This window comes from Pipra filicauda, unplaced genomic scaffold (assembly GCF_003945595.2).
Source record: "Pipra filicauda isolate LSUMZ 115617 unplaced genomic scaffold, ASM394559v2 scaffold567_size291404_pilon, whole genome shotgun sequence".
Taxonomy (NCBI): Eukaryota; Metazoa; Chordata; class Aves; order Passeriformes; family Pipridae; genus Pipra; species Pipra filicauda.
The window spans coordinates 1,074-25,158 of NW_024104717.1; the positions used below are offsets into that span (position 1 = coordinate 1,074).

At 50.2% G+C, this 24,085-nt stretch overlaps 2 protein-coding genes across 3 annotated transcripts; one reads left to right on the forward strand and one right to left on the reverse strand.

Annotated features, from left to right (window-relative positions):
* Window positions 1-202: 202 nt before the first annotated feature.
* MLF2 (myeloid leukemia factor 2) lies at window positions 203-9,871 on the reverse strand. 2 transcript variants are annotated; one of them, XM_039387460.1, is made up of 9 exons: window positions 9,787-9,871; window positions 6,664-6,737; window positions 4,624-4,750; window positions 4,126-4,161; window positions 2,665-2,718; window positions 2,165-2,290; window positions 1,668-1,827; window positions 1,339-1,579; window positions 203-791 (listed from the first exon to the last, which is right to left on the reverse strand). In XM_039387460.1, the coding sequence occupies exons 1-8, from the start codon at window positions 9,808-9,810 to the stop codon at window positions 1,401-1,403; spliced, it is 780 nt and encodes a 259-aa protein (XP_039243394.1). In that variant the 5' UTR covers window positions 9,811-9,871; the 3' UTR covers window positions 203-791; window positions 1,339-1,400. The 2 variants fall into 2 exon arrangements, with proteins under 2 accessions (XP_039243394.1, XP_027566208.1); XM_027710407.2 differs by lacking the exon at window positions 9,787-9,871 and adding an exon at window positions 6,889-6,987.
* A 4,126-nt stretch (window positions 9,872-13,997) lies between these two features.
* On the forward strand, window positions 13,998-18,043 carry PTMS (parathymosin). Its single transcript, XM_027710414.2, has 5 exons — window positions 13,998-14,535; window positions 15,368-15,439; window positions 16,178-16,259; window positions 16,419-16,483; window positions 17,100-18,043. The coding sequence occupies exons 1-5, from the start codon at window positions 14,488-14,490 to the stop codon at window positions 17,148-17,150; spliced, it is 318 nt and encodes a 105-aa protein (XP_027566215.1). The 5' UTR covers window positions 13,998-14,487; the 3' UTR covers window positions 17,151-18,043.
* Window positions 18,044-24,085: the final 6,042 nt, after the last annotated feature.

Here is a 24,085-nt window from a genome sequence, read left to right on the forward strand (position 1 = left end):
TCTTGGGTCTTCTTTCCATGTTGAGCATCATCTCACTGTGTGACTATATGGGAAGGATATAAGGTTATTTTCTGTAAGAAAACAAAACCTTAGAATTAAACACCAAGTCTCTCCTCAGCAATTTCCCAAGGATGTGGAAGAGGTTACTTAATTCCACAGCAGGCACACTTAGGTCAGCTGAAAGTAAAGACTGCTCCAACAATTCTTTACAGTTTGTTTCTTTATTCAGTAAACATCTAGTTACAAGTTTCACAAATTAAAAAAGTGGGGGAGCTGATTGAAGAGGGGTCGGGGGGGCCCACAGGCTGATCCAGCTTTTGTTCTGCTCCTCCCTTCTCTAACACACACAACCTTCTCTGCTTCTCCATAGATGCACCAAGGAGCAGGAGAGGAATTGAAGCCTCTGTCCCAGTAAGGGGACTGACAGGGGGTTCTAGCAGAATTCCCTCATATTCCTTTCACAGGGGACTAAACACAAACTCCAGAGCCAGCCCAACCCAGCACAGAAAGAGTGGAAAGGATGGAAGAGGCAAGGTGGCAGCTCCTCATGCCCATCACTACTGGCAGAAAGAACAGAGCCAAGGGACAGCAGAAAGGGAATGGGCAATTAATGTGTTCCTTGCACATCAGTGAGATTCCCCATGCCCCACTGCAGCACCCAAATGGGGCGAAAAAGAGCAATGCAGATTAGTTGCTTTGTTTCAATTCTGAAGTGAGAGGGAGGTTAATACTAAATTTGAGGAGGGTCCAAGTGGTGCTTTGAAGGGGCTTCAGAGTTTCACTGTCTGTACCTGGGAGGAAGGGAAACAGAAAACATAAAAAGAGTAAGTGATGCTTAGAAAGCAGCACAGAAGACAGAAAAAGACATGTTTAAACCTGATGTCTAGACATCAAAAAAAGGGAAAAATGTCCCTTTTCAAGGAGTAGATCACATCCTAGTGAGCCCTATACAAAACATGGGAGAGCAGACACCAGCACTTACTTGTATTTCAAACTGGATGGACAGCAAATGGTTTCTGTGTTCTATACGTTCTATACAATGACAGTATAAACACTCCACAGATTGCAATCCTACATCATGTCGTACAATAACATCGGTTAAGGTTGATGCCACACATCTTTTGTTGATGACAAAGCTAACTTGAACGGCTTCCATCTTCCCGTTCAGCACAGTAGTTTCTCAATATTCACATCTTCCCCTGCTCTCTCAAAGTGGGAAAACCCATTTCCAATTGAAACCTCAAAATAAGGTAAGATTGGGGCAAACAAAAGGAAATCCTGTGGCTAAGAGGCAACCGTGCAGTGGGAGATGAGGAAAAAAAACTTGTTAAGACTTACAAGAGCGCATAGGTAGATCTGGGGGTGGCCACGCTGCACCCCCCACAAGGTCTGCTCTGAGTTCACCAGTCATACCGACGGGACTGTCTGGAGGGAGAATCCTCAGGGCCCTGGATCGCGAGACGAGTCCCTTCAGCCCGACGGCCACCGCCGCCTTCATGACGCCGGTAATCCAGCCCCCGCTGCGGCCGGAAGCGGGATGTCTCTCGCCTCCACTCATCGTCAAATGCGGCTGCATCACCTGTGTAGGGAAGGAACAAGTGCAGATGGGGAGGAGCTGGGGAAGTAGCACCTGGCTTTGCTGGGAGGAGGACATGGGCACTACTCACTTTCATCCATGTTGATGTAGTCCTGCCTCTCCTCCTGGTCACCCGTGCGATGGTTCCGGGACCGCTGCATGATGTGGGCCCTCTCCCTGATGTGGTGTCCAATCGACATTTGTTCCAGGCCACTGTCCGAGTCCCTTACAGTTCGTCTAGTCTCACGGATCTGGGGGCAGATTCCCATGTAGAATCAACACTCCCCTTCATTCTCCCAGCCCCACACAGCACCCTGATTCTCGCCTGCAGTATTTCAGCCACCTTGCACTGCCACCACTCCCAGCACATCAAACACAACGCAGTGAAGACTGAAAAATGGATTCCCCCCACCAGTGCTTCCCATCTCCTCCCAGCAGCCTTCGGCATGGTTCAGTGAGTCACAAGAACCACAATGTGCTCCTTGAGCTGCAACTGCTTGTGAAGCCAAAGTGCTGTGGGTGGCCACCCACAGAAGCCACCAAACAAAGCCCACCCACCCACAGCAAAGCGAGCAGCCTCCTCCTTACCCCGCCGGGTGCCGAACGCATCTCTGAGGTCTCCTGATAGACTTTAGGCCCATCACCCAGGTTGGAATAGGAGATGACAGTTGAGGAGGTAAATGTCTGGCAGTTAGCACCACTTGTCATATGCTCCTGCAAGAAGGAATGGAAGGCAAAAAGAGATGGCAGTTAATTCTCTCTGTAGGAAGTAGGAAGAAATTACTACAGGAAGAATATAATCGCCATTGGTCCATTCTTCTGGAGAATACATCTTCCTGTTAAATTAATACTTGTTTCTTTCTAAACAAGTCTACTCCTACACTTCCTTCCTCATCCCTCTCTTCTTCCTGCACTCAGGAACAAGCTCTCTGTCACAGTCCCCAGCGATGAAGCAAAGCTTACAGCCTCTGCCACCTTGACAGCTGGGGCACAGCCCATACCAAGCAGCACAGTAAGATGGGAGGCATTAGAGGGAGGAGCACCCTCAGTACTCCCTTCAATTCAGAGGGTTTATGGAGGTTTCTTACCATGTTTCCAATCATGTCATTCATCATCCCAAACATATCTATAAAGCCACCTGCCTGATAAAAAGCAAAAGAGAAGACAAGATTAGTTAGTTTGGAAAGAGACATGAGGAAAGAACAACAAAACTACCTTCAAGGGACAAAAACCTAAGAACAGAAACCTTGTTCTTTTCCCCTTCTTTCAGTAGTGCAGAAAAAAGTCCCCAGAATCTGAGATTGCTGTTCTCTCCATTCTCTCAGGTTGCATTGCCCAAGTGTTCTGGCAAAGGCTGTTTTTTTAGTTTGGATCCAACTACCAATGCACTGGGGTTTGTGAGTCCAGGTACTCAGCAAAGTTAAGAGAAGAAATCTCAGCATGTGCACTAACAGCAATCTTAAGGAAGTTTCCACTGATTGTATTCTTTCTAGCATAACAACAATTTGCTTATTTTCCCTACAAACACCTGCCTTTTCCATCCTGTAAACCTGAGGGCTGCAGTAACACACTGGGCCAGCAGGTCTCACGGGTTAATTGCACAATATGTAAACAAAATTACGATGTCACTTCAAACTTGCTGATTTCTTTTTTTTTCGTTTCCTCGAGTAGCCTCTTGTTCTCGTTTCCAGCAGAGCAGTACTCACATGCAATATTATTATGCTTTGATTTGTTTGCAGTCTTATTAATCCTTCTCTGAGCTGCAAAAATTCCGGGACATGGAAGTCTCTTTCATTAAGGCAATTCTGCAGTGTAAGACAGTTAAGGTTGCTGGAGCTGGAATAAGCTATTTCCACTGTATTATTTTAGTAGACGATGGAGATCAGCAGGCTCCAAGCACGGTGTTCTCACGTACACACAGCCAATTCTCATTTCAGTCCTGTTGAACTGAAGTATTCAGCTGGCTTTTCCGTCTGCCACCACTGGCAAAAGAGGTGCAATAACCACCTCTGCCTACTGATGGCCAAGTCCTTTACTCGCATTCTCACAGTTCCTCCATTACCTCCAAACAGATCCGCAGCTTCTTTTCAGACATATGAGGTTATTAAGGGACTACCTGCTCTTCTCGGATATTAACTGTCCCAATTCCCGTGAAATATTGTGCTATAACAGCTTTATGGGTTTTCTCTGGTCAAGGTGCAAACACAACTTTCCCATATAAACAGAGTTAGAATCTCTCCTCTAAACCAGCTTGTGGACAAGATTAAAACATTAGAGGGAAACAAGGTAAAGGTCTGAAGTTATAAAGCAACTCAATGACAGATCCAAGAGAAACCAGATGCTTCCAGTTTCAGTTCAATACCCTCTTCTGTATTCCATTTACTATAAATCTAGAGCTCATCCTGGTCTCCTCAGACATTCCCACTCACTACGTGGCTGTGCTCAGATTGCTACATTTTAGTACTGGTTGCACACTGTACTGATGAATCTCAGTACAGAGCCACTACTTGGAAAACCTCCAGTTTGACCCAGAAAAACAGAAAACTTACCATGCCGAGCATCCCAAAGGGTGAAATAGCTCCTGCCTGCCAGGACAACAGAAAAGCAGAACAGAGAATGACTTTGCAACAACCAAACACTAGATCCTCATCAGAACACACTAATCCTTCTCAGAAACAGAACTGGGAACACTCAGGCTCTACAGATCAAGGAAGTGCCCCATGGACTCATGATGGTCCAAACCGTATCACCCCTAACAAACCGGTCATGAGGTAATGCTCCTAAATTTCTCCCACTTATATTAATTCATGTCCTCTAGAAATAACATATTTATTCCCTTCCTCCCATCCAACCTAGAATGCAGTTGCATTCAACGTATTAACGGATGTGGAGTAAAGAGAAGGACCAGGATACCACTGCTTTAGACATCAGTGCTGCACCCACCATCCATGTGAAGGCGAGGAGGGTGCCCAACCCAGGAACAGTGGGAAATACAAGCCAACAAGGTAGTTCCAGAAGTTCTACCCTGTACTCAGCCTCCCTTTTACCTGCATCCTGCGGCCAGCCTGGCGAGCCCCTGGTGTGGTCCCATCGGTGATGCCAAGGAGTGGGCCAAACCCGAAACTTCCAGAGAGCATGCGGTTCATGTGCTGTCGATGGATGGCAAAAGGATCCCTTTTGGAAGGGTTGAGAGAAAAATGGTGAGGACAAAGCCCCATACAATCCGCCCCTTGTGACTCCAAGTTTTTCTAACGTAACTATGCATTCCTTTCCAGGCTGAAAATTGAGAATCCCGAGAATTCGTTGTTGTGCGTGGTGATCCTTGGGGCTGGAAGGGACCTCTGAATCCCATCTCATGTCTTGTAATAGAGGGTATTATACCACAGAAGCCTTCTCAGGTACTAATTGCTGTCTGCTCAGAAGCAGGTTGGTGTTCTGCTCCCTGTACTGCTTTGGAGCCAAGCATGACCAAGGCCATTCCAGAACCTCACTGCTCTAACAAACGAAGGCCACTTCTCAGATCTGCCACCATTTCACAGTCCTTTCCTCTTCTGCTAAAAAAACCCTCTATGTTAAGAGCTCTGCAAAACAATCAAGCCCTTCTAAAAGGACAGTTCTTCATTTTGCAGGGAGCTGCACTAAGACCGTCCTGGCTGCAAAGAGAAGACTACACTTAATAGGACCAGAGAGCATGAGATCCTGCATATTGTCTTCTCACCCCTCCCATGTACATGCATACAAACACTCCAATGCGAGACGGAAACCTCCAGAATGGACTGTGTGGCTTGACACCCCTCTGCCACCACAAATCGTCTCAACATCTGGTCGAGGGGTTGAGATCACATACAGCTTTTGCAGATTTGAGAAGGAAAGGGAACAATAACTGGGGTCCCTAACTAGTTTTCCCTTCTTTTGCAGCCTTCCCTTTGAGGGCTGCACACATTCACACATGCCAGAGAAGCAAGAGGAAGAAAAGGACAGTAAGGAAAAAGAGTCACAGCTTACAGTGGCCACAGTAAAAAACTTCTCTGAAATACCATAGCTGTTTTCCTGCACATCTTATAGACTGCAATTATCCCTCTTGAGCGTTAATAACCCCAACAGCAGACTGTACCTGAGATCACAAAAGCACCTACTACAAACCAGTACTTTTCTGTCTCTCCTGGAAGTGCTTCCCATAATAAAAGCTAGACTCATACCTCCCACATCAATGAGAGGAACACACAGTCATCCTGTGACTAACTGGGACAAAGTTTCCTCTCCTGCTAATTTGCTTGCAGCTGATAAAATTCTTGCTTATTACCAATTTTATCAGCAAAAAAATGACTACTCTTCTAAATACGTTAATTTCACAAAATTTCTAGTAGTTCAGTGCTTAACATAATCAAATTCTTCCTGTGTTAACAGTCTATTCCTTATCCACTTTGGCAAGGACTGCCAACTTAGTGTCACTGCCAAAATTTATCAATAGCATCCAATTTCTGGACTGTGGACAGAAACAAAAACATTCAGTAAAAGGAATCCCAGGAAGAGTCGTCGGGACCTTTGTTAGATTTCAATACTCGTGTTTCAAAACTACCCGTTGGCTTCTCTTTACTTTGTTCGTCACAACTTGACAACTGCTTCAGCAGTCTCCAACAGCTCCATTAATGAGTTCCTGTGCACAGCAGCAACAAACACTGGATGGAACAGCAGATTTTATCTATCCGAACTGCAACCCTACTTCGCATAAGAAAAAGGAATCCTTGCGCAAAGAAACAGATTAGCTATTCCAGCCCTCTCCTCCTCTCAGGCAGCTGCGATGCCTTTTGGCCTACTTTATTATGCTTTCCTTCAAGACCACGCTCCAATATCACGGAAACGGGACCAGCGCGAACCAGGTTATTCCCCGCGCTGCCCCCTGGGAGGATGTTTGTGTTTGTCCCCAGACAGCTCCTCCGCAGCCCGGCAAAGGCCTCTGCCCGCCTGTCCGGACGCGAGGGGGAGCGCGGGGATCTGCCCCCGCGCCGATCCCGAGGGCGATCTCGCATCTCTCCCTCCCGCCGCTTCCCCTCCCCCCCATCCTGAGGATGCCCTGCCCGACTCACATGGCAAACATGGGATCCTCCGGCTCGCCATCCCTCATCAGCCGGAACATGCTTCCCTCGCTCGGGGGCGGCCTCTGCGGAGGGGAGAGGGCGGTGAGCACAGCCGGGGCCGAGGGCGGGGAGGGGCGGAGCGGCGGAACCGGCCCCCCCGCCCCGCCGCCATCCCGGGCAGGTGACGGCGGCGCTCCCCCCGCCCCCGCCTTGCCCTGCCCAGCCCTGCCGTGCCTGGCGGTGGTGGCGGGCGCGGCGCTCCCGTTCGGCGCTCCCGGAGCCGCTGGGGCCGCTCACGCCTCCGCGCCCATCGCGGACCGGACCGCGCTGCCCCCGCCGCGCCCGCACCGCGCATGCGCGCCCGCCCTGGGGGAGGGCGGGGGTGGGTATGGGCCGCTCGGCACAGCGCCCCCTGGCGGCCCCCGCGGGGAGCGCTCCCGGCCTGCGCCGGGCAGCGCCCGACAGGGATCGTGAGGGTGTAACGGGAATAGAGGGGCCTCAGGGAGGCCTCACCGCTGTACGCAGCTTCCTCGCCAGGGGAAGCCCAGGGGCAGGCTCTGATCTCTCTGGCGACCAGTGACAGGGAATGGCCTGAAATTGTGTCAGGGGAGGTTTAGGTTGGATATTAGAAAATTTTCAGCCAGAGGGTGGTTGGGCACTGGAACAGGTTCCTCTGGGAAGTGGTCACAGCACCAAGCCTGACAGAGTTTGGACAATGCTCTCAGAGACATGCTGTGATTCTTGGGGATGTCCTGTGCAGGGCCAGGAGTTGGACACTATGATCCTTGTGGGTCCCTTCCAGCTCAGAATATTCAGTGATTCTGTGATAACCCCAGTGGCTGGTGGCCAGTTGGTTCCTGGCCAGAGTCAGCAGCAATGCCCGGCTGCTGCAGGGTCAGCACTCATCCCAGGCTTCCTCTGTGGTGTGGGCATGTAGGAGGCACCGATGGAGCTGTTTCCCTGTGCCGAGTGCACGGACAGCGCACACACACCAGTGCTCTGCCTGGCAGAAGCAGGGAGAGCACTTTGCAAGCCAGCTGTGGGTCACCACTGACCCTGGACAGCCACCAGGAACCACAGACGAAGTGCAGGTACTCGGTGTGTGGCACCTACAGAGGTAGTGGGGAATCTCCACAAATCAGGGGGGAGGGTAACACCTCTGTCACCATCCCTGGGGAACGGTGGTTGCCTTCAGCTATCACCAGCTCCACTGGATTACAGGGAAGAGAGCAGACTGACTCATCCCAGCTCCAGCCCAGGGCTCGCTTCCTTAATGGTGCTTCTGCTGACTGTTGCATCCGGCCCACTATGTGCAGGAGCCAGACTGAACCTGTGCCAGAGGACTGGAAATAGCAGGTTGCAAGATGTGGTTGAGAAATCGACCTCCTGAGTTGTGGCAGGAGCCATGTCCTTGGATTTCGGAGTCTGACAGAGGAAAATGATACAGTAACGTGCTTCGCATGGTGAAATGCATAGAGGGCTTGGCAATACTTCTTGCTACAGCAGGTCCCAAAACTGCTTGGTGTCCATAAAGAAGACCTTTTGCTGGAGGCCCACACCTGGGTATATGCAGAAGGCTCTTCAGAAATCCCCTGCTGTATCTGGTGATTGTATTCTGCACAGGCTGAAACCAACGTCCACATCATGGAAGCTGCAGACAGCACAATGGTGCAGGATTGTGAGGTGGACACAGGTCCTATGGGCAGGGCATGGGCTAAGCAGGGCCAAAGCCCTTAGGCAGTGCTCCTTAGGGAGGCTGTTCACAGGTGAGCTGCTGAAACACCCTCCTCTCACCAGCTCAGAGCTCATCTGTGAGCACTGAAGTTCACACAGAGCTTCTGCTAGCGCTGTCTCGGCCACTCTGATACTGCTTCTGCAACCCTGAATCATCCTTCAGAGACTTCCAGTCTGGAAAACCTTTCCTGTCTGGTGAGTTTTATTTTTGCTCTGAGGCTCTGTTGGTGTTTGACTGGAGCGTGGAGTTGACCTCAAGTGTCAGGATTCAAAGACAGGTAAAGAGCATGAATGTAAACATCTGGGTTCTTATTTCCTTCTTCTTTACCCCAGATTTGGGATAAAATGATTTGCTGTCCCCCAGGTACCATTGATCCTCCTATTCCTGCAATGTCCTAGAGATGGTAGGACTCCCTCAAAGTTCCCTTACTATTTTCCAAATAGTAAGTCAGGCATTGCTGCCTTCCAAAGACAGAGATAGGAAGGAACAGAAAGGAGTTTATAGCAGAAAGGAGAAATACTTCTTTGCAGATCCTTTTTCTGTCCCTAATGCTGCTCTTCTGCAAGTGGCCTGCAACCCCAAGGGCTAAATTCATGAGACTGAGGGCTGGATATATCCAGTCTTGCTGGATATTTCTGCAGCCTCATAGAAAGTCCTTACACGTGATGGACACATGTTACCAAAGACTGCATTAACAGGGCTATTACCAGCTCAGCAAACCTTGAGAGAGCCTGGTTTGCAGAGTTGTGCTAGTGGCAAATGCTGGGTGAAACCCTGGAAGGAGGAATTGGAAAGGCTACCCTTTTCTGGAATGTGGACAGACCACAGTTCCCAGGAATGCAGGAGCTGTTGCTGCAGTAGGAGTAGGAGAGGTTTCTGTACAGTACTCACCACATTATGCCTAACATGCTCCAAGGGGCTGGCCATTTGCTAGGTCAGAATAATGAGCAACGTGGGGGTGTGAATGAAAAGCAAGGCTCCCATCTTGCTCCTCTCACATTCTCTATTTAGGTTGCTTCTCTTTTCATCACAAATAAAAACAATTATGTCTCCCCATTTCCTTTCTTTTTTTTTTTTTTTTTTTTTTTTTTAAGCTGCCCAGGTTGTGCTGGAAGCGGCAGAGAATAGGGGGAAGGGGCGGGAGAAGGAGCTCAGCAGGCAGCCTGGAGGAGGTGAGTGAAGGGCAAAATGGAAGAGGGATGAATGGCGCTGCTGCCTCAACTCCACCTTCTCCCGCCTACCGCGGGCTCCTGCCAGCAGCTCCCCCCCCCCCGGCATCCCCATGGCCCTCGGCGGCACAGCCGAGGGGCAACCACGGCGGAAGCGTCTGAAAAGCAAACTGAGTATCACGTGGTGAAGGTAAATAAAGGGAACGATGAAAAATCATGCCTTGTTACCTGCTGCTTCCAGGGACCGATCATTTGGGCCAGGAAGACAGAAACAGCTTCTTAACGCATCCAAATGTTCTGGGGCCCCTGTGGCCGCCTGTAAGACAAAGAAATCCTCGTTACCAGAAGTCAGAGCTACCCACAGCCACTTCCTCATTGGTTCCCTTCATCTGTGCCTCTTACGTAATTGTCACCCAACAACTAACTCTGACCTCAGATGAAGGGCACCCCGAGTGAAGGACAGCTCTGATTTGAACCTCAAATGTGACAATTCATATTTGGGATGCTAGAGCCAGCTTGTGGTGGCTTCAGCTTGCGTTGCGTGGCAGCAGTTACTTTCAGAATATTTTGCTCGTGGTAAGAGTGCGTCTGTCACACTGTGAGTGAGAACCACGACCTCCATCTGTGCTGTGTTAGCAAAGAGAGGCTCTCAAAAATCACGATTGAAAACATCCCTTCCCTTTCCAGTCTTCTGACAGGCTTATCTCTCCCTTCTACTCCTCTTGCTTCCTCTCCTTGTGTTACCTACCCTTGCTTCCCAGCCCTCCTACAGGGCTTATTTAAATGTGCTGCATCTCAGGAAGCCATTTCCCAATGCAAAGTTGGCCACTGGTTGAATTCTTGGGTATTTCCTCTTAACTTCAGGATACAGCATCATGAAAGCTGATTATCTGTCTGGATTTTTAATGGACGCAGTACAGAAAGATGAACAGTGTGGATGAAATACATAAATGCATTCAAACGCATTCCCTCTGCACATTGAGATTTTGCTAGTCTTGCTGTAAGTGAAAGGACAGATACTCTCTGTTTCTGGGTTTATGTAAATTTAAAAAAATTTAATGCAAATACACATCCTTCTGCTCTTTTGTTATTCAGCAAACAGTTTGGGAGAGTTTTGAAATCACTTACCAGTTAGTTCACTAAACATAATTCTTAAAATACCCAGTCTTGTGCTTTGCTTTTGCTCAGAAAATGGCTGAGTTAGTTCAGCCTTCAACACAAACAGAAAAGTCCTTGTCCCCCCTGCCCCCCAATGGAACACAGTGACAAGACTAGCCAGGTATTAAACCAAACTGCATAAATAATTGCTTCTAGGTGCACTTACCCTGCCTGTTCCAGAAGCAGAAAAATACATACCATGCATGAAAGCCCAAACACATCGCAACCACGTGCTTATGTATTATGACACACGCCTGCAAGCTCAGTGCATGTCTCACTAGAAAAGAACCATACTTTCTACACTCACACAAGTAAATGCATGTAACAAAGGGAAAATATCCCCTCCATACACAAACAGGTATGTACTGCACCTAAACACATGCACACTACATATACACCAAGCACAAACAGCACCAAAATTGTGACTTTGTACAAAGAAAATTACACTCCCATTGTTGTCCAGGCTGCAGACAGACACGCGTAGTGTTTGTTCCACACAATGAACTGTCATGTAACTTCTGCATCTCCCTCATTTTGTCTAAGGACATAAGTCTCCGAAAAGGATGGAATATATTCTGCTGAGTTGGCAGAGCAACTACAGACAAAGACTACAGAACATACTGAACAGGGACTGGCATCTGCAGAGCGCACAATGAGTATACTTGCATTTGCAACAAAGGGGAAAGCACAGATGGGAAAGGGGAGCAGAAAAAAGCTGCAGATTGATCTGGCAGGCACAGAGTGGCACAGATCAGGTGGAGGAGCAGAAGACATAGGGAAGAGCTAGGTGAGACAGTCAAGGGATACCCTCAGGGCCCGAGGGAAGCAGCTGCACACTAGAAGCCCAGGGAATCTCACCATCGGGATCTGAAGGGCAAGCAGAGTCAGAATGCAGAAACTGGCAGGTCACAAGACATGAAGAAGAGTTTCACATTGGATTTAAAGGGAAAAACATAGTTGATACATGCACGCAGGGCAAAATGGAACGTGGAAAACAAAAGGAGGGGATACAAGATGAATTTTGTAAATGTGATACAGGATGTCACAAAGAGAAGCCAGGGAAAGGGCCATGGGAAGAATGCTACCAAGAACAGAGGTAGGAAGCAAATGTCGAGGAGCAGCAGACGAAGCCAAGATTGCAAAGGGGATATGGTGCGGAGCGCGGAAGGAACAATGTGAGGCTGCACACTGCAAGTGCTGGGGGAAAAAGGGAGAGATGGCCAGTGGCCAGTTTGTAGCACTGACCCAACAGCCCCATTCTACAGGTTGCTGGAAACACGCTTCCCTCACACAAACAGGTGTTTTGTCTATTTGCATCTGTGGGTGTGCGATCTGTGTCAACATGGAGCTTTGGGCACGGTGACATCACTGAACATAATCCTTGCTTTTTCCCCTCTAGGATGTTGTGTCAAGGCCTGTTTGTGCATTAATGTGAAAATGTCTTTGCCAAGGGATACGTGTTGGTGTAGTTTTGCATTTTCAGTAGCTGAGCATGTAAAGGAAAGGATAAAATCTTGAATTGGTGAAGAAAACAGCAGAGCCATGAGCCATGCGTCTCCTGACAAGCAGAAGCAGAGAGGAACAACATTTGGCCACTTTAGAGAATTTGTTTGGCTCCCATTTTTGGGTGTATCTCTGGAAATTAGGATTTTTTTCTTGCAGAAGAGAAGGATGAAAGAAGGGTGCTTGAACCAAACAAGATTTCAAATGCTGATAGCTGACAGACTTGAGAATTTGGCCAGAGGGGCTTTGTGAAACAGTTGGGGGATAAAAAATAATTAATGCATGCATTTTCATGATGTTTTATTTTGGTACTAGTCTAGATCTGTACGTCTAGACTAACATCAGTTACATGACTGCTTCTTTGGGGCAGGCACCATGCACTGTGTAGCTGGGAAGAATGTCAAATAGTCAGATCATCAGAGAAGCAGCTGTAGCTGTGGAGGAGATGAGATGACGAGGTGGGGACCTCCTATGTCCCTGTCACACAGATTATAATTTATCCCATCCCTTTCATACTTTCCTTCAGGAGAGGTGTACTCGGTGCCCTCCCTGTTCCACAAATACCAAATTGCTTTTTCTAGTAAATGCTCAAACTGAGACCCATTCGATTAAACTCAGAGCACCAGTTCCTAAATCCTGACTTTGCACAGAGGCCGAGTTTGTGTCTGAAGGACAAGGGAGACTTGTGTGCCTTAACACATTTTCCAACTGGATGGATTAATAACCTTGCCTTGTACCTGTGAGAATGACTGTGTACACGTGTATACCTGTATGTGCTCACGTGCACACTTAGTTTTGCACGTAGGCTTGCAAGTGTATGCAGATTTTGTGTGTGTGCGTGTGACTAAGAGAGGGACAACATAAAGCTTCTGGGGAAGGTGAAGGGAATTTAGTCATCCCGGTCTTCTCAAGCTGACAAACAACGGTCTGAAGTGCGGCTACGGGAACATCTGTTTTGTTAGCAACAAATCCCTGCAGCTGCAAGCCACCACCTGCCGTTCTGCAGGAAGGACCTTTGGCTAAAGGGAGACTCGGAGCTGGGCGGCGATCGTTTTCAGCCCGGAGGGGGCCTCTGCCAGTGTGTCAGCCACAGCCCGGGTTCCGAGGCGGGCGGGCGGCAGGGGTCAGTGTTGCACGCCGTGCGCTGCCCGGCCGGTACCCGCGGCGCCCACCGAAGGCGGAAGGCGGTCCCGTACAAGGTCCGATCCGATCCCGGCGGGACTCCCCGTTCCACGGCCACGGGCGCGGAAACGCTCCCCGTCCCTCGCGCGCCTTCCCGCTACCCCACGTGCCAGCGGCCCCTCCCGCTGCACCAAACGGCCGCGCGCCCCCCCCACGAGCCGGCCGCCGCCAACCAATAGGAAACCTGTTGCCAGGCAGAGAGCTCATTTGAATAGCCCAATCAGGCGTCCCGGCCGCGAGCTCCTCCTTATATGGGGACGGGGGGGGGGGGAATGCGATCGCTAATATGCCCCCCTCCCCCAGGGGCCAGAGGCCCCGCCCACGTAAAGCCCCGCCCACTTCGTCCGCGAGGCCCCGCCCACTCACCCTGCCGCGCGCAGAGCGCGGGAAAAGCGCCCAGCGCCGGGTGGGGGGGGATAGGAGGGAGGGGAGGGGCGGGAGGAGCCCTGCCGTTGGGAGCGCTTCCAGCGGGAGGGCGGGCAGGCGGGCAGCTGGAGTGGAAAATTCCAGGCAGGAGGCCGCGTGTCGCCAGCGCTGCCCTCCTACACGGCCCCGCAGCGCCGCTCCTCGCCTCCCCCGGGTGCTTCGGGGAGAGCCGGCCAGCCTGTACGGGCGGTTTCCCGCCGTGCCGCGGGCACAGGGCTCGGCTCCCTTCCCCGGACAGTGCTCGTCGGTGCCCCAGCCCCGCGGTTCGGCGTGGAGCGGGGCTCTCGCCCGGCCTCGACGGGGCCGCGCAGCGCCTTGGCGAGGACCCGCGGTGCGCCCCCGCTGCCGGGCGGCCGCGGCGGAGCGCACATTGTTCTAGCGGCCCGTCCCTCTCTCCTCCCTCCTCCGCCTCCCGTCCCTCTCTCCTCCCTCCCCAGGTCCCTCCTTCCCTCGTCACCGGCCGCTGTATAAATCCCCTGCCCCGGCGGATCCCCCCACCGCGGGAGACCCTGGTACTTTGGCCCCCAGGGCGGGATCCCGCCGCCGCCTGCCGACCGCTGGGACTTCGCGCTCCCGCCGCTGACCCCTCCTCGCTCTCTCCCTCCCTCCTCCCTCGCACAGTTCCCACCGGCCTCTTCCCTTCGCTACTGCGGGGCCAGGATGTCGGAAAAACGCGTCGAGGAGACACCGGCGGAGCTGAGTGCTAAGGTGAGGATCCCCCCCCCCCATCCCATCCTTCCCGCCGGACCCGCTCCCGACGGGAAGGGAGGGAACGGGATTGAGGACGTGGGGGGGGGGAGAAGGCGGGGGCGGAGGGCGCCGCGAGGTGCCCGGACGGCGGGGGGCGCGCGCGGTCCCCCGTGCGCCGCCCGGCCAATGGGGGGGCGGGGGCGGGGCGGGAGGGGGCGCGAGGCCCCTCGCGCCCCCCGCCCCGCCCCCGCCCTCCATTGGCCGGGCGGCGCGAGCGCGCGCTGGGCTCGGCTCTGCTCGGAGCGTGGGGGGGGGGGGGGAGGGGGGGGGGGGGCGGGAAAAGGGGTTGGGGGAACAGTGTCACCGCCGTGGAGGGGGAAAGTTGTGTGGACACAAAGCGCGGGCCCTCGGGTGGCGGGGGAAGGAGGAGGGAGGGGGGAATGGAGAGAGAGAGAGAGGTCCAGAAACGCCTCGATCATACAAACACGGGGTTGGGGTTTTTTGTCGTTTTGTTTTGTTTGGGGTTTTTTTGTTGTTGGGTTTTTGTTTTTTTTTTAAATGAATAAAAAAATCGTTAAAGCTCTTCCGTGCCACTTCTGTTTTCCACACGCGTGTGGTGGCTAAAAGTAGCTCTGACGCGCGTTCGCTGCTTTTTTTTCTTTGTCAGGGCGGGCGGATTTAACGCCTAATATGTCTCCTCTCCCGTTATTCCGCCTCTCCTCCGAGCCCTCTTTGTTTCAGCATCCCTGTCTGTTATTGCCGCTGACCGCCGGAATGTTGATGGATTGTTTTTTGTTTTGGTTTTTTTTGTTTGTTTGTTTTGTTTTTGTTCCCTTCATTTCACATGTAGGAAAGGAAAGAAAAGAAGGAAAAACTCGAGGAGAAAGCAGTCCACAAAGAAAAGAAGAAGGAGATAGTAGAGGTGAGACCCTCCTGAGGGACAGATCTAGAGACCTCGGGGAGGGGTTTATGCTCGCTGTGGGTAATGAATACGAAGGGAATACAGGAGATTAAGAAAGAGGGCAGGCCAAGGGAGCTCCTGAGGGAGAGGAGTAAAGGGAGAGCGAGCTGTCAGATAATTGTGGAGAATGAGCGTTGAAGGATTTAGTGTAGTCAGTGTGGCCCATTGCGAAGAGAAAAGATCAAAGAAGGGAATGGAGTTGAGAACAAGCGGGAGAAGGTGGCAGGAGGGATGTGGTCCTGCACCCACTTAAGTATCCTGAGGTACCTAAGTGTGAGCTGGAGAAGGTGGAGGGCAGCAACAGTGAGGAAGCGCACAGACTGATGAAGGTCAGAAGGGATCTGGAAGCAGATGTACCATGAGCACAGGCTAAGTCATTAGCCTGTAACCACAGAGATGTTCTGGTTGTTCGGATGGCATGGCAGCAGCTTGTTGGCATGTAAGCTCATGGGAGACAAGGAGGTTCCTGTTGTTGGGAGGGACTGGAAGTATTTGTTTTATGAAAGAAGGCTGCTTGGGAGGAGTGTTCAGGAGGAGGTGGTGGGAATAATGTTGTCGGAGTAACAATGCACTCGCACGTCTGAGACTGGAGTCTGAAGGGGCTGGAGCTCTGGAAATTGTTGTTGCACTTGCAGCAAAGAGCACGTGGAAATGTCATCCTGGTGCCAGTTTCTGCTCTGACCAATTTGTTTCATTCAGGATGAGGAAAATGGAGCTGATGAGGATGACGAAGAAAATCCTGATGATGTGGATGAAGAAGAAGGTGGTGATGAGGATGAAGGTAGGAATAATTGGTATAGGGAAAATTGGAGGAATCGGGCTGTGGGGGAATATAGGATCATGGAGGGAAATTCCTTTTCAAAGCCCTCTGACTGTGAGATTACATTCCCTTAAATACTACTTCAATTAACGCATGATTTTCTCTCTTGCTTGTGCTTAGAAGGAGATGAGAATGGGCAAGAGCAGGATGGTCACGCAGAAAAACGATCTGCAGAGGAGGAAGAGGTGAGAAGTAGTAAGAGAGTAATGGTGGGGGGAAGGAACTAGGTTATTTGCTGAGTGCTGATCAAATCCATGTGGATGCCGCTGCTGAGCACCTCGAATTGGCCTCGGGTCTCATTGCTTCAGCAGCAGATGGGTAAACAAATCTGATGTGGCAAGGGGATAATAAACCCTTGTCTGCTTAGATACAGGTTAGATACGGGTCCTTCCACCAGCAGTCACAGTGCCGGGTGAGTGAGAGTCAAGATGCTTGAGGTTGTGCTTGGCCATGACCCCTGAACCACCCATGTCTTCTGGGCTTCAGGCCAGGAGATGGACTTGTAAGGGTGGATCTTGGGGTCTTTCTGGAGTGGTGTGAGCCTGGGATTTTTAAACCTCCCAAAAGTAACAGCGTGGGTGTCCCTCTGAATGGAGCTGTCCATCTCTTAACTGTGACCATGAACAGAACAGCTGTGTCAGGCACTCAAGGGTGCTTTAGAGGGGAGTGGATTTAGGGCAGGCCAAGCAGAGATTTCCATATGCAGGAAAGAGCAGCAGCTAAGAATTTTGTGGAGAAATTACGTGCCTTGGTGTGTGACTGTTGATGATAACTCCTTTTTCCTCTCCGTGTCTGATGTAGGATGAAGCGGATCCAAAGAGACAGAAGACAGAAAACGGCTCTTCAGCTTGAGCCCTCCCCTCCCATCTCCCTTGTTCCGTCCATCTCCTCCATTCCAGCCTGTGCTTGCACTGCCCGTTAGCCTCTGGCTTCACACAATCTCAGATGAGGAAAGATTAGAAATGCTCTCAAACAGGGAAGACAGCAGTTCCCTTGTCACCCAAAGACCTAGCCCATCCATGACATTCCCCAGCTGAAATTATCCCAGTCTCCCACATCCCTTCACCTGCGCCCCACTTACCAGTGATCCTCTTCCCTCAAGAATCTCATGGTTCCCTGGGGCTCAGCACATAACCTCGCCAGGCCCCTCACGTGGCAAAGCACTTCCCCTCCCTCCCCTTTTCCCCTTCCTGCCTGTTTTTGTCACTGGTGTGAGATTCTTGAGAGCTCCTGCTCCCCAGGCCTGCTGTCAGACCTCCCTGAGCCAGGAGGCTGCGGGCACAGATCTCATGGTGCGTTTCCCAGTCCTAGGCCTCTTCTCATCTGCTTTCCCGCTGAACCCCGAGAGACAAAGAATATTACAAGCAAATAATGGTTCTATTAAGCGACACACGGAGACAGAATTTATTTTAAGCTTTTCTTTTTTTTCCAAGTTTACATGACAGCAAGCTGGCCCTCGTGAATTTTTCAGAACATAAGGGTTGCTTTTATATATGAATTTCATTGAGCTGCATATTTTTTTAATTTGGCGGCTTTTTTAAAACAAATCAAGAGAGAAACAATTGGGGACCAAACTTTGATTTCCATTTTTTCCCTTCAGATTTTCTTGTGACCATTTTTTGTAAATTTAAGGCAATATAGCCACAGCATTTTCTATGGCACAGACATCACGAGGGTGATAGATATAAATATATATATTGTTTTCAACAAGCACTGTAAATAAAAGCGTTTAAAAATATTTCAAACTGCTCGTGTGGATGGCTGTGTTTGTACGTCCTGATGGGGTCAGTGGGAGTTGGCTTGTGGGAAGAGGGGGGTGGCTTGCCCAGCAGTAGGTGGAGGGGGGAGCCCGAAGTTGATCAAAGGGCATATGGTTATTTGAAGGGCCCCTTGGGCAGAGTGTTTGGGTCCTGCTCTCTGCCTCATGCTGCAGTTGCAGTGAGGTCATGGCACGAACACCGGACAAAGCTCCAGGGCTGTCCTGGAGCTCTGGAAACTGCTGTTGGGCCTCAGCACTGGGCAGAAGAGGGTTGGAAAGGAAACTCAAGCTGCAGCTGTTGGACACGGCCCAGTGTTGCTCTCACCGTACGCTGCCCTACGGCCCTCTGCCCTGGCTGGCTTCAGGCATGACTCACGGCATCAGTCGCAGAGACCAGGGAGCATTTTAAGAGGCAAGAGCTTCAGTTCTTTGTCCCACCAGCTGCCTGGGGGAGAGCTGTCAAGCATTTGTCTTTTTATCTGTGCAGACCTTTAAAGCTGCTGTTCTGTGTTTCTTTCTTTTTAAACTCGTATTTTGGCAATCACGCAACAAGCCACTGGGGGCTGTAAATAATACCAACTTTTGTCCGAGCGTCAGTGGCTTTGTAGTTGTCCAACTGCAGCAACGGATCAGATACTGGAAGCACAAACAGTTACTTGTCTCCAGAGGGGCAAAGCATCCGCTGTCATTTTCTTTAACTGCCCAAGTTGCACTGCAGGACGCGGAGGGACACGGCTGCTGCCAAGCCCCTGCCCGCCCGTGAATGTCTCCAGGGGCACGTGCCTGCCGGGTGGGATCTCACTGATGTGGGTTCACCGTTCCCCTGGCACCCATTTTTGGTGGAGCTCCCTCGGCAGCTGGAGTCTCAGCCAGCTTGGGTGCCTTCCCCTGTGAATCGTGAGTTTCAAAAGCAGATTGCTGCTGCCTGGGAGTGACTTGCTCCGCCCCTCCCTGCTCCCTCCTGCCTTGGGCGCTGCGATCAATGGGCTGCTTCAACCTGCATGTACCTCGTAGCCATGCTGTCACAATTTTTGTATTTCTGCTATTGCTCCATTTAAAAAAATTATGGTTTCTAGTCTCTGTTCAAGATACTTTAACACTGGGGCAAGTCCTCGGGACTCTCCCAAACTTTCTGCTCGGCAGTAACCTTTTATTGTCCAGTACTGAAGATAAAATATCAGCGGATGAGACACAATCTCTGCAGAAGCAGATTACAATTTTCATGCTTCTTTCCCACTCCTGCAGCAGTGCCTGGCTATGAGTAGTGAAGAATGTACTTGCCAGTGAGAAGTTGTGGAGACATAACTCCATCTCTGCTTCCTGTGTGGATACACCAGTACCGCTGGTTCTATCAAGGCAATCATTCAGAAGGAAGTGGAGCAGCAGCTGAATGTTAGGCCAGCACTAGCAATATGATCAACCAGCCTTCTTTTCTTCTGAGGGAAACGCTGCAAGACAGAGGGAAGTGACAAAGGACTGCCAGATAGCTTCTCCATGTCTCTACGGGCCCCTTGATTCCACAGGTTCCGCCAGTTCTTCCATCTTACTCAGTTTTATTGAACACCTTTGTTATTGTCTATGGAAATTTGGAAGATATAGCTACAGATACAGAAATAGAAAAATATCTGCTATGGGATTTTTTCATCTTGGTGACCTGCAGGACATCTTCTCTGAGTCAAGGTGAGGTCTACAGGTAACACAGTAGAAAATCACAGAGTTTCTTCCCTTCCTGTAGGCCTGCAAAGATCCATGCTGTATCCGGTGGTATTTTGGATGACAGAGTGAGCACAGCAAGCAGCTGCATAGATTTCCAAAAAAAGTTGAGGTTGCAGTGTTTTGCAGTGCACTGCATTTCAAGCCTGCCCGTGTGCTTGATTTGTGTCTGAACCTACAGGTGATTTTCATCTTTCAGCCTAATTCTTCTCCACAGTGAGATCAATCATGTGCTGGTGTCATCAAGGTACAAACAAAGCCCGGCTTCACCAGGGATTCCTCAGAAGTGATGATACCACATTCCAGGGCCTTATTCGCCTTTCTTGGCTCTGTGCTAATTCTCTGCTCATTTCATTTAATTTCTGTGGCCGTCTGTTAACCTCATCAGCTGGGGGCAGAACTCCCTCAGCTGTCCCTTCCATGCTTCCGATGGCACCTGCTCCAAGCTTACAGCAGCTCTGGTCCCGCCATCTGAGCAGCGCCAGAGGATTCCATCTTTCTCCTCCTCCTCTGGACTTGTTTCCTTTGAGAGAGTTGTGGAGGTGTCACAGTCATGCTCCTGCAGGCTCTGCTAGACTTCCCTCTGGGCTGACAATTTCTGCTTCCTATGGCCCTTTTGTATGGTTTAGAAAGGCAAACGCTGACACCAGTGCAGAGAGCAGGCAGAGCCACCTACTGAGCTGGGTCCCTGTCCTGGCTTGTGCCCTCACTCCTTGGCAGGGATCACTGGATGCATGGGACCTGGACCCACTGGGGTGATGAGCAAACTTCATGAAGGCTGTGGCCATGAAAGGTGGTGCCAAACCTACCGGGACAGCTCTGGCTGTTGCAGATGAACAGCAAAGCTGTTGTGTTGGGTGAAAAACAGTTGACACTTCTGGTTAAGCAGAGCAATCTGACATAGCTTTGTAATCAGCTCTGATGTGACTAAGGGAGTTCAGCTAGGGACCTTCAGATGTCCCTATCCACCTACGAATTTTTGCGATACATGAAGAAATAGAGGCCTGCCATGGAAAATTTGAGCTGAGCCTGAAGATATTTTGAAGTGCTGAGCCCAGAAATGAATACTCTTTGTATCTTTTAGCTGTTACCTCCTCGCTTCCCCTTGGGCAAATGATCCCTTCCGCTCAGTCTCTTTGGTCTTTCACACCAGTTTTAAGCCAATAGACGATACAAGATTGGCATAATCAAAACCATCGCACAGGCAGAGTCATGAACTCTCCTTCAGACCTGGAAAAAGTGAACCCTCCAGCTACTGCTGGTCTGGGAGGAAAACCTTTCTTGCTTCAGGAAAGTCCATAATCACCTTCTTGCACTAGCTTTTAAAAAAAAGTGAAGATCAGTTATCTCTCCCACATACACACTGCTTCCTCTGGGATCAGGGGCTTCTTTAGTCCCTCTGGTTCGGAGACATATTGCTCAGCCACTTCCCATTTGCCATATGGGAAACCAAAACAACTTGCCTTCCCAGATCCTTAAGAAGCCTGTGTACTGTTCCCTCCCACCTCTCTGCCTTATTTCAAGAGTGGAGTCAAAGACACACTCATGGCTGATCCAGTCTGTGTGTTTTCTCAGGGAAGAAGCCTGTGTTTACATGTGTGGGCTCAGACTCGGGACATATTGCAGATGGACAGGATGAGAGTGCTGTATATCATCAGTGGATGAGTTTGGGTTTTCTTTCAGTGGTGGGTTGACCCTGGCTGGACCCCAGACATCCACTAAAGCTGCTCTAATGCTCCCCTTCTCAGCAGGATGGGGGACAGAAAATATAACAAAAGGCTTATGGGTCAAGATAAGGACAGGGAGAGATCATTCACCAATTACTGTCGCAGGCAAAACAGACTTAACTTGGGGGAAAATTAATTTAATTTATTACTAATCAGATCAAAGCGGGGTGATGAGAAAATAAAAACAAATCTTAAAACACCTTCCTTCTACCTTTCCCTTCTCCCTGGGCTCAGTTTTGCTTCTGATTTCCTTTACCTCCTCCCCTCCAGCAGCGCAGGGGGTTGCAGTCAGTTTATCACTTGTTGTCTCTGCTGCTCCTTCCTCCTCGGGGTGAGGACTCCTCACACTCTTCACCTGCTCCAGCGTGGGGTCCTACCCATGGGAAACAGTCCTCTACAAACTCTTCCAGTGGGAGTCAATCCCATAGGCTGCAGTTCTTCATTAACTGCTCCAGTGCGAGGTCCCTCCACAGGGTGCACTTCTTCAGGAACAGACTGCTCTAGTGTGAATCCCCTGTGGAGTCACCAATCCCACCATCAAACCTGCTCCGGTGTGGGCTTCTCTCTCCATAGATCCACAGGTCCTGCCAGGAGCTCCAGCATGAGCTTCCCACGGGGTCACAGCCTCCTTCAGGCATCCACCTGTGGGGACCTCCACAGGCTGCGGGTGGATCTCTGCTCCATCATGGACCTCCATGGACTGCAGTGGGGACAGCCTGCCTCGCCATGGTCTTCCCCACAGGCTGCAGGGAAATCTCTGATGCCTGGAGCACCTCCTCCCCCTCCTTTTGCACTGACCTTGGTGTCTGCAGGGCTGTTTCTCTCACATATTCTCTTTCACTCCTCTTTCTCACTGCAGTTACCCTTCATCCCCCACACTCCTTTACTGCGATATCCCAGGGGCTCTACCACCGTCACTGATAGGCTCAGCCTTAGCCAGGGTGGGTCTGTCTTTGAGCTGTCTGGCATTGGCTCTATGAGACATGGGGAGAGCTTCCAGCAGCTTTCACAGAAACCAACCCTGCAGCCCCTCCACGCCTAACAGCTTGCCACGCAAACCCAGTACTATTTCCTGGTGAGCTTTTATGGGTTTAGCAAAACATGAGCAGTCACAGGGGTGAGGAGAGACCTAAGGTGTGAGTATTCAAGGGTCTCAGCTGCATAAGATGGCTTAAAGGCCCAGTATGGTGCCATCAAATACAGCTTTGCTCTTGTGGGGGGCATTTTCTATCAGACACAGAAGATGATGCTTTCAAGTCTCAGGCTGTTCAGGAAGCCTGAGTCCCAGCTGGAAGTATCTATGCACTGCACTAGTTACTCATCTGAGCTTCATAGAACTGGGATATTGGACCAGACAAGCTTCACCTTGTCAGGTGTATCTGTGCAGACAGGCTATGGCAGATGGCTCAGTGACTTGCTGCAAGTCAACCACCAGAGAGGTCAGACGAGCACATGACCCACGTGTGTGCTGTGGATGACATCTGACTGATGCTACTTGTCACCAGGGGGCTGTAGGAGCCGTACGTTCTATAGACCTCTGGTATTTTGAAATTATGCTTATTGTTCCTATTCTCTACCATGTATCTTAAACACTTCATATCAAGAAGTCCAATTCAGCTTTTCTAATGTCCTATCTGGGTTCAAGATGTTTTATTCTCAATTTAGTCACTTAATCTATGAAGTGGTGTTATGTCAGCAAGGTGTTTGGCCACATGTCCTAGCAATGAAGAATATTATCCCTAAATCCAAAATGTTACTGGGGCTTCCTGCATTCAAGATGGAAGATCCTGAAGCCAGTGAAGGCTGTAAGATGTAGCAAAAATAGTCAGTTTCCAGAGCCCTGTGATTATCTGTCTGTCTACTTCTCTGGCAGCTTCAGTAGAGTCACGTCTTAGACTTTCCCAGGTCTTACAGCAAGTCATGCATCATTTTTGGATGAATTTATTAGGTTACATAATTTGCAATGAAAATTTTCAAAGCCCCTTACTTGAAGCATCCTTCAGCAGCTTTTCTGTTGTTGCATATCCAAATGACTTGACGAAAAGGTCTTTGCTGGGCAGTACTTCCCAATATGAACCCAGGTAGTGCCCCATTAGGTTTGTCCATAAGCACACCAGAAGTCCCATCTGAAAACTTGTAGCTGGTTGATGCTTTCTTATGGGAAGGACAGTTTCTTAAAAAGTGCTTATAAATTTTTCCTGTGTCAGATTCAGTCTATAAAGCAGCTGAAGCTGTTGTATATGGCTCCAACAAACCTTCTGAGCTTTCAGGGCAGCAGCATGGTAAATATGAACCCAGATTTCAGCTGGGAGCTTGCTGGTTTTTTTCACAAAGTAAATTTCACAGGAGACTCAGTAGGGATGTTTGGGAAACCAACCTTGTAATTCAAATGAGTCTGGAGGTTTTGCACATAACTAAAGAAAATGTAGATTGCTTCAGGGTCTGTGAATCCCTTTCTGTAACTGCAGAAATAAACATTCTTGTAGAGTACTGCTAACAGGGTGCCATGTTGTAGTTTCTCCTTGGGAGAGGATCCAGTTCCACCTCAGTTTCTCTATACTTGAAAGGATTCAAAGATCAAATCCTGG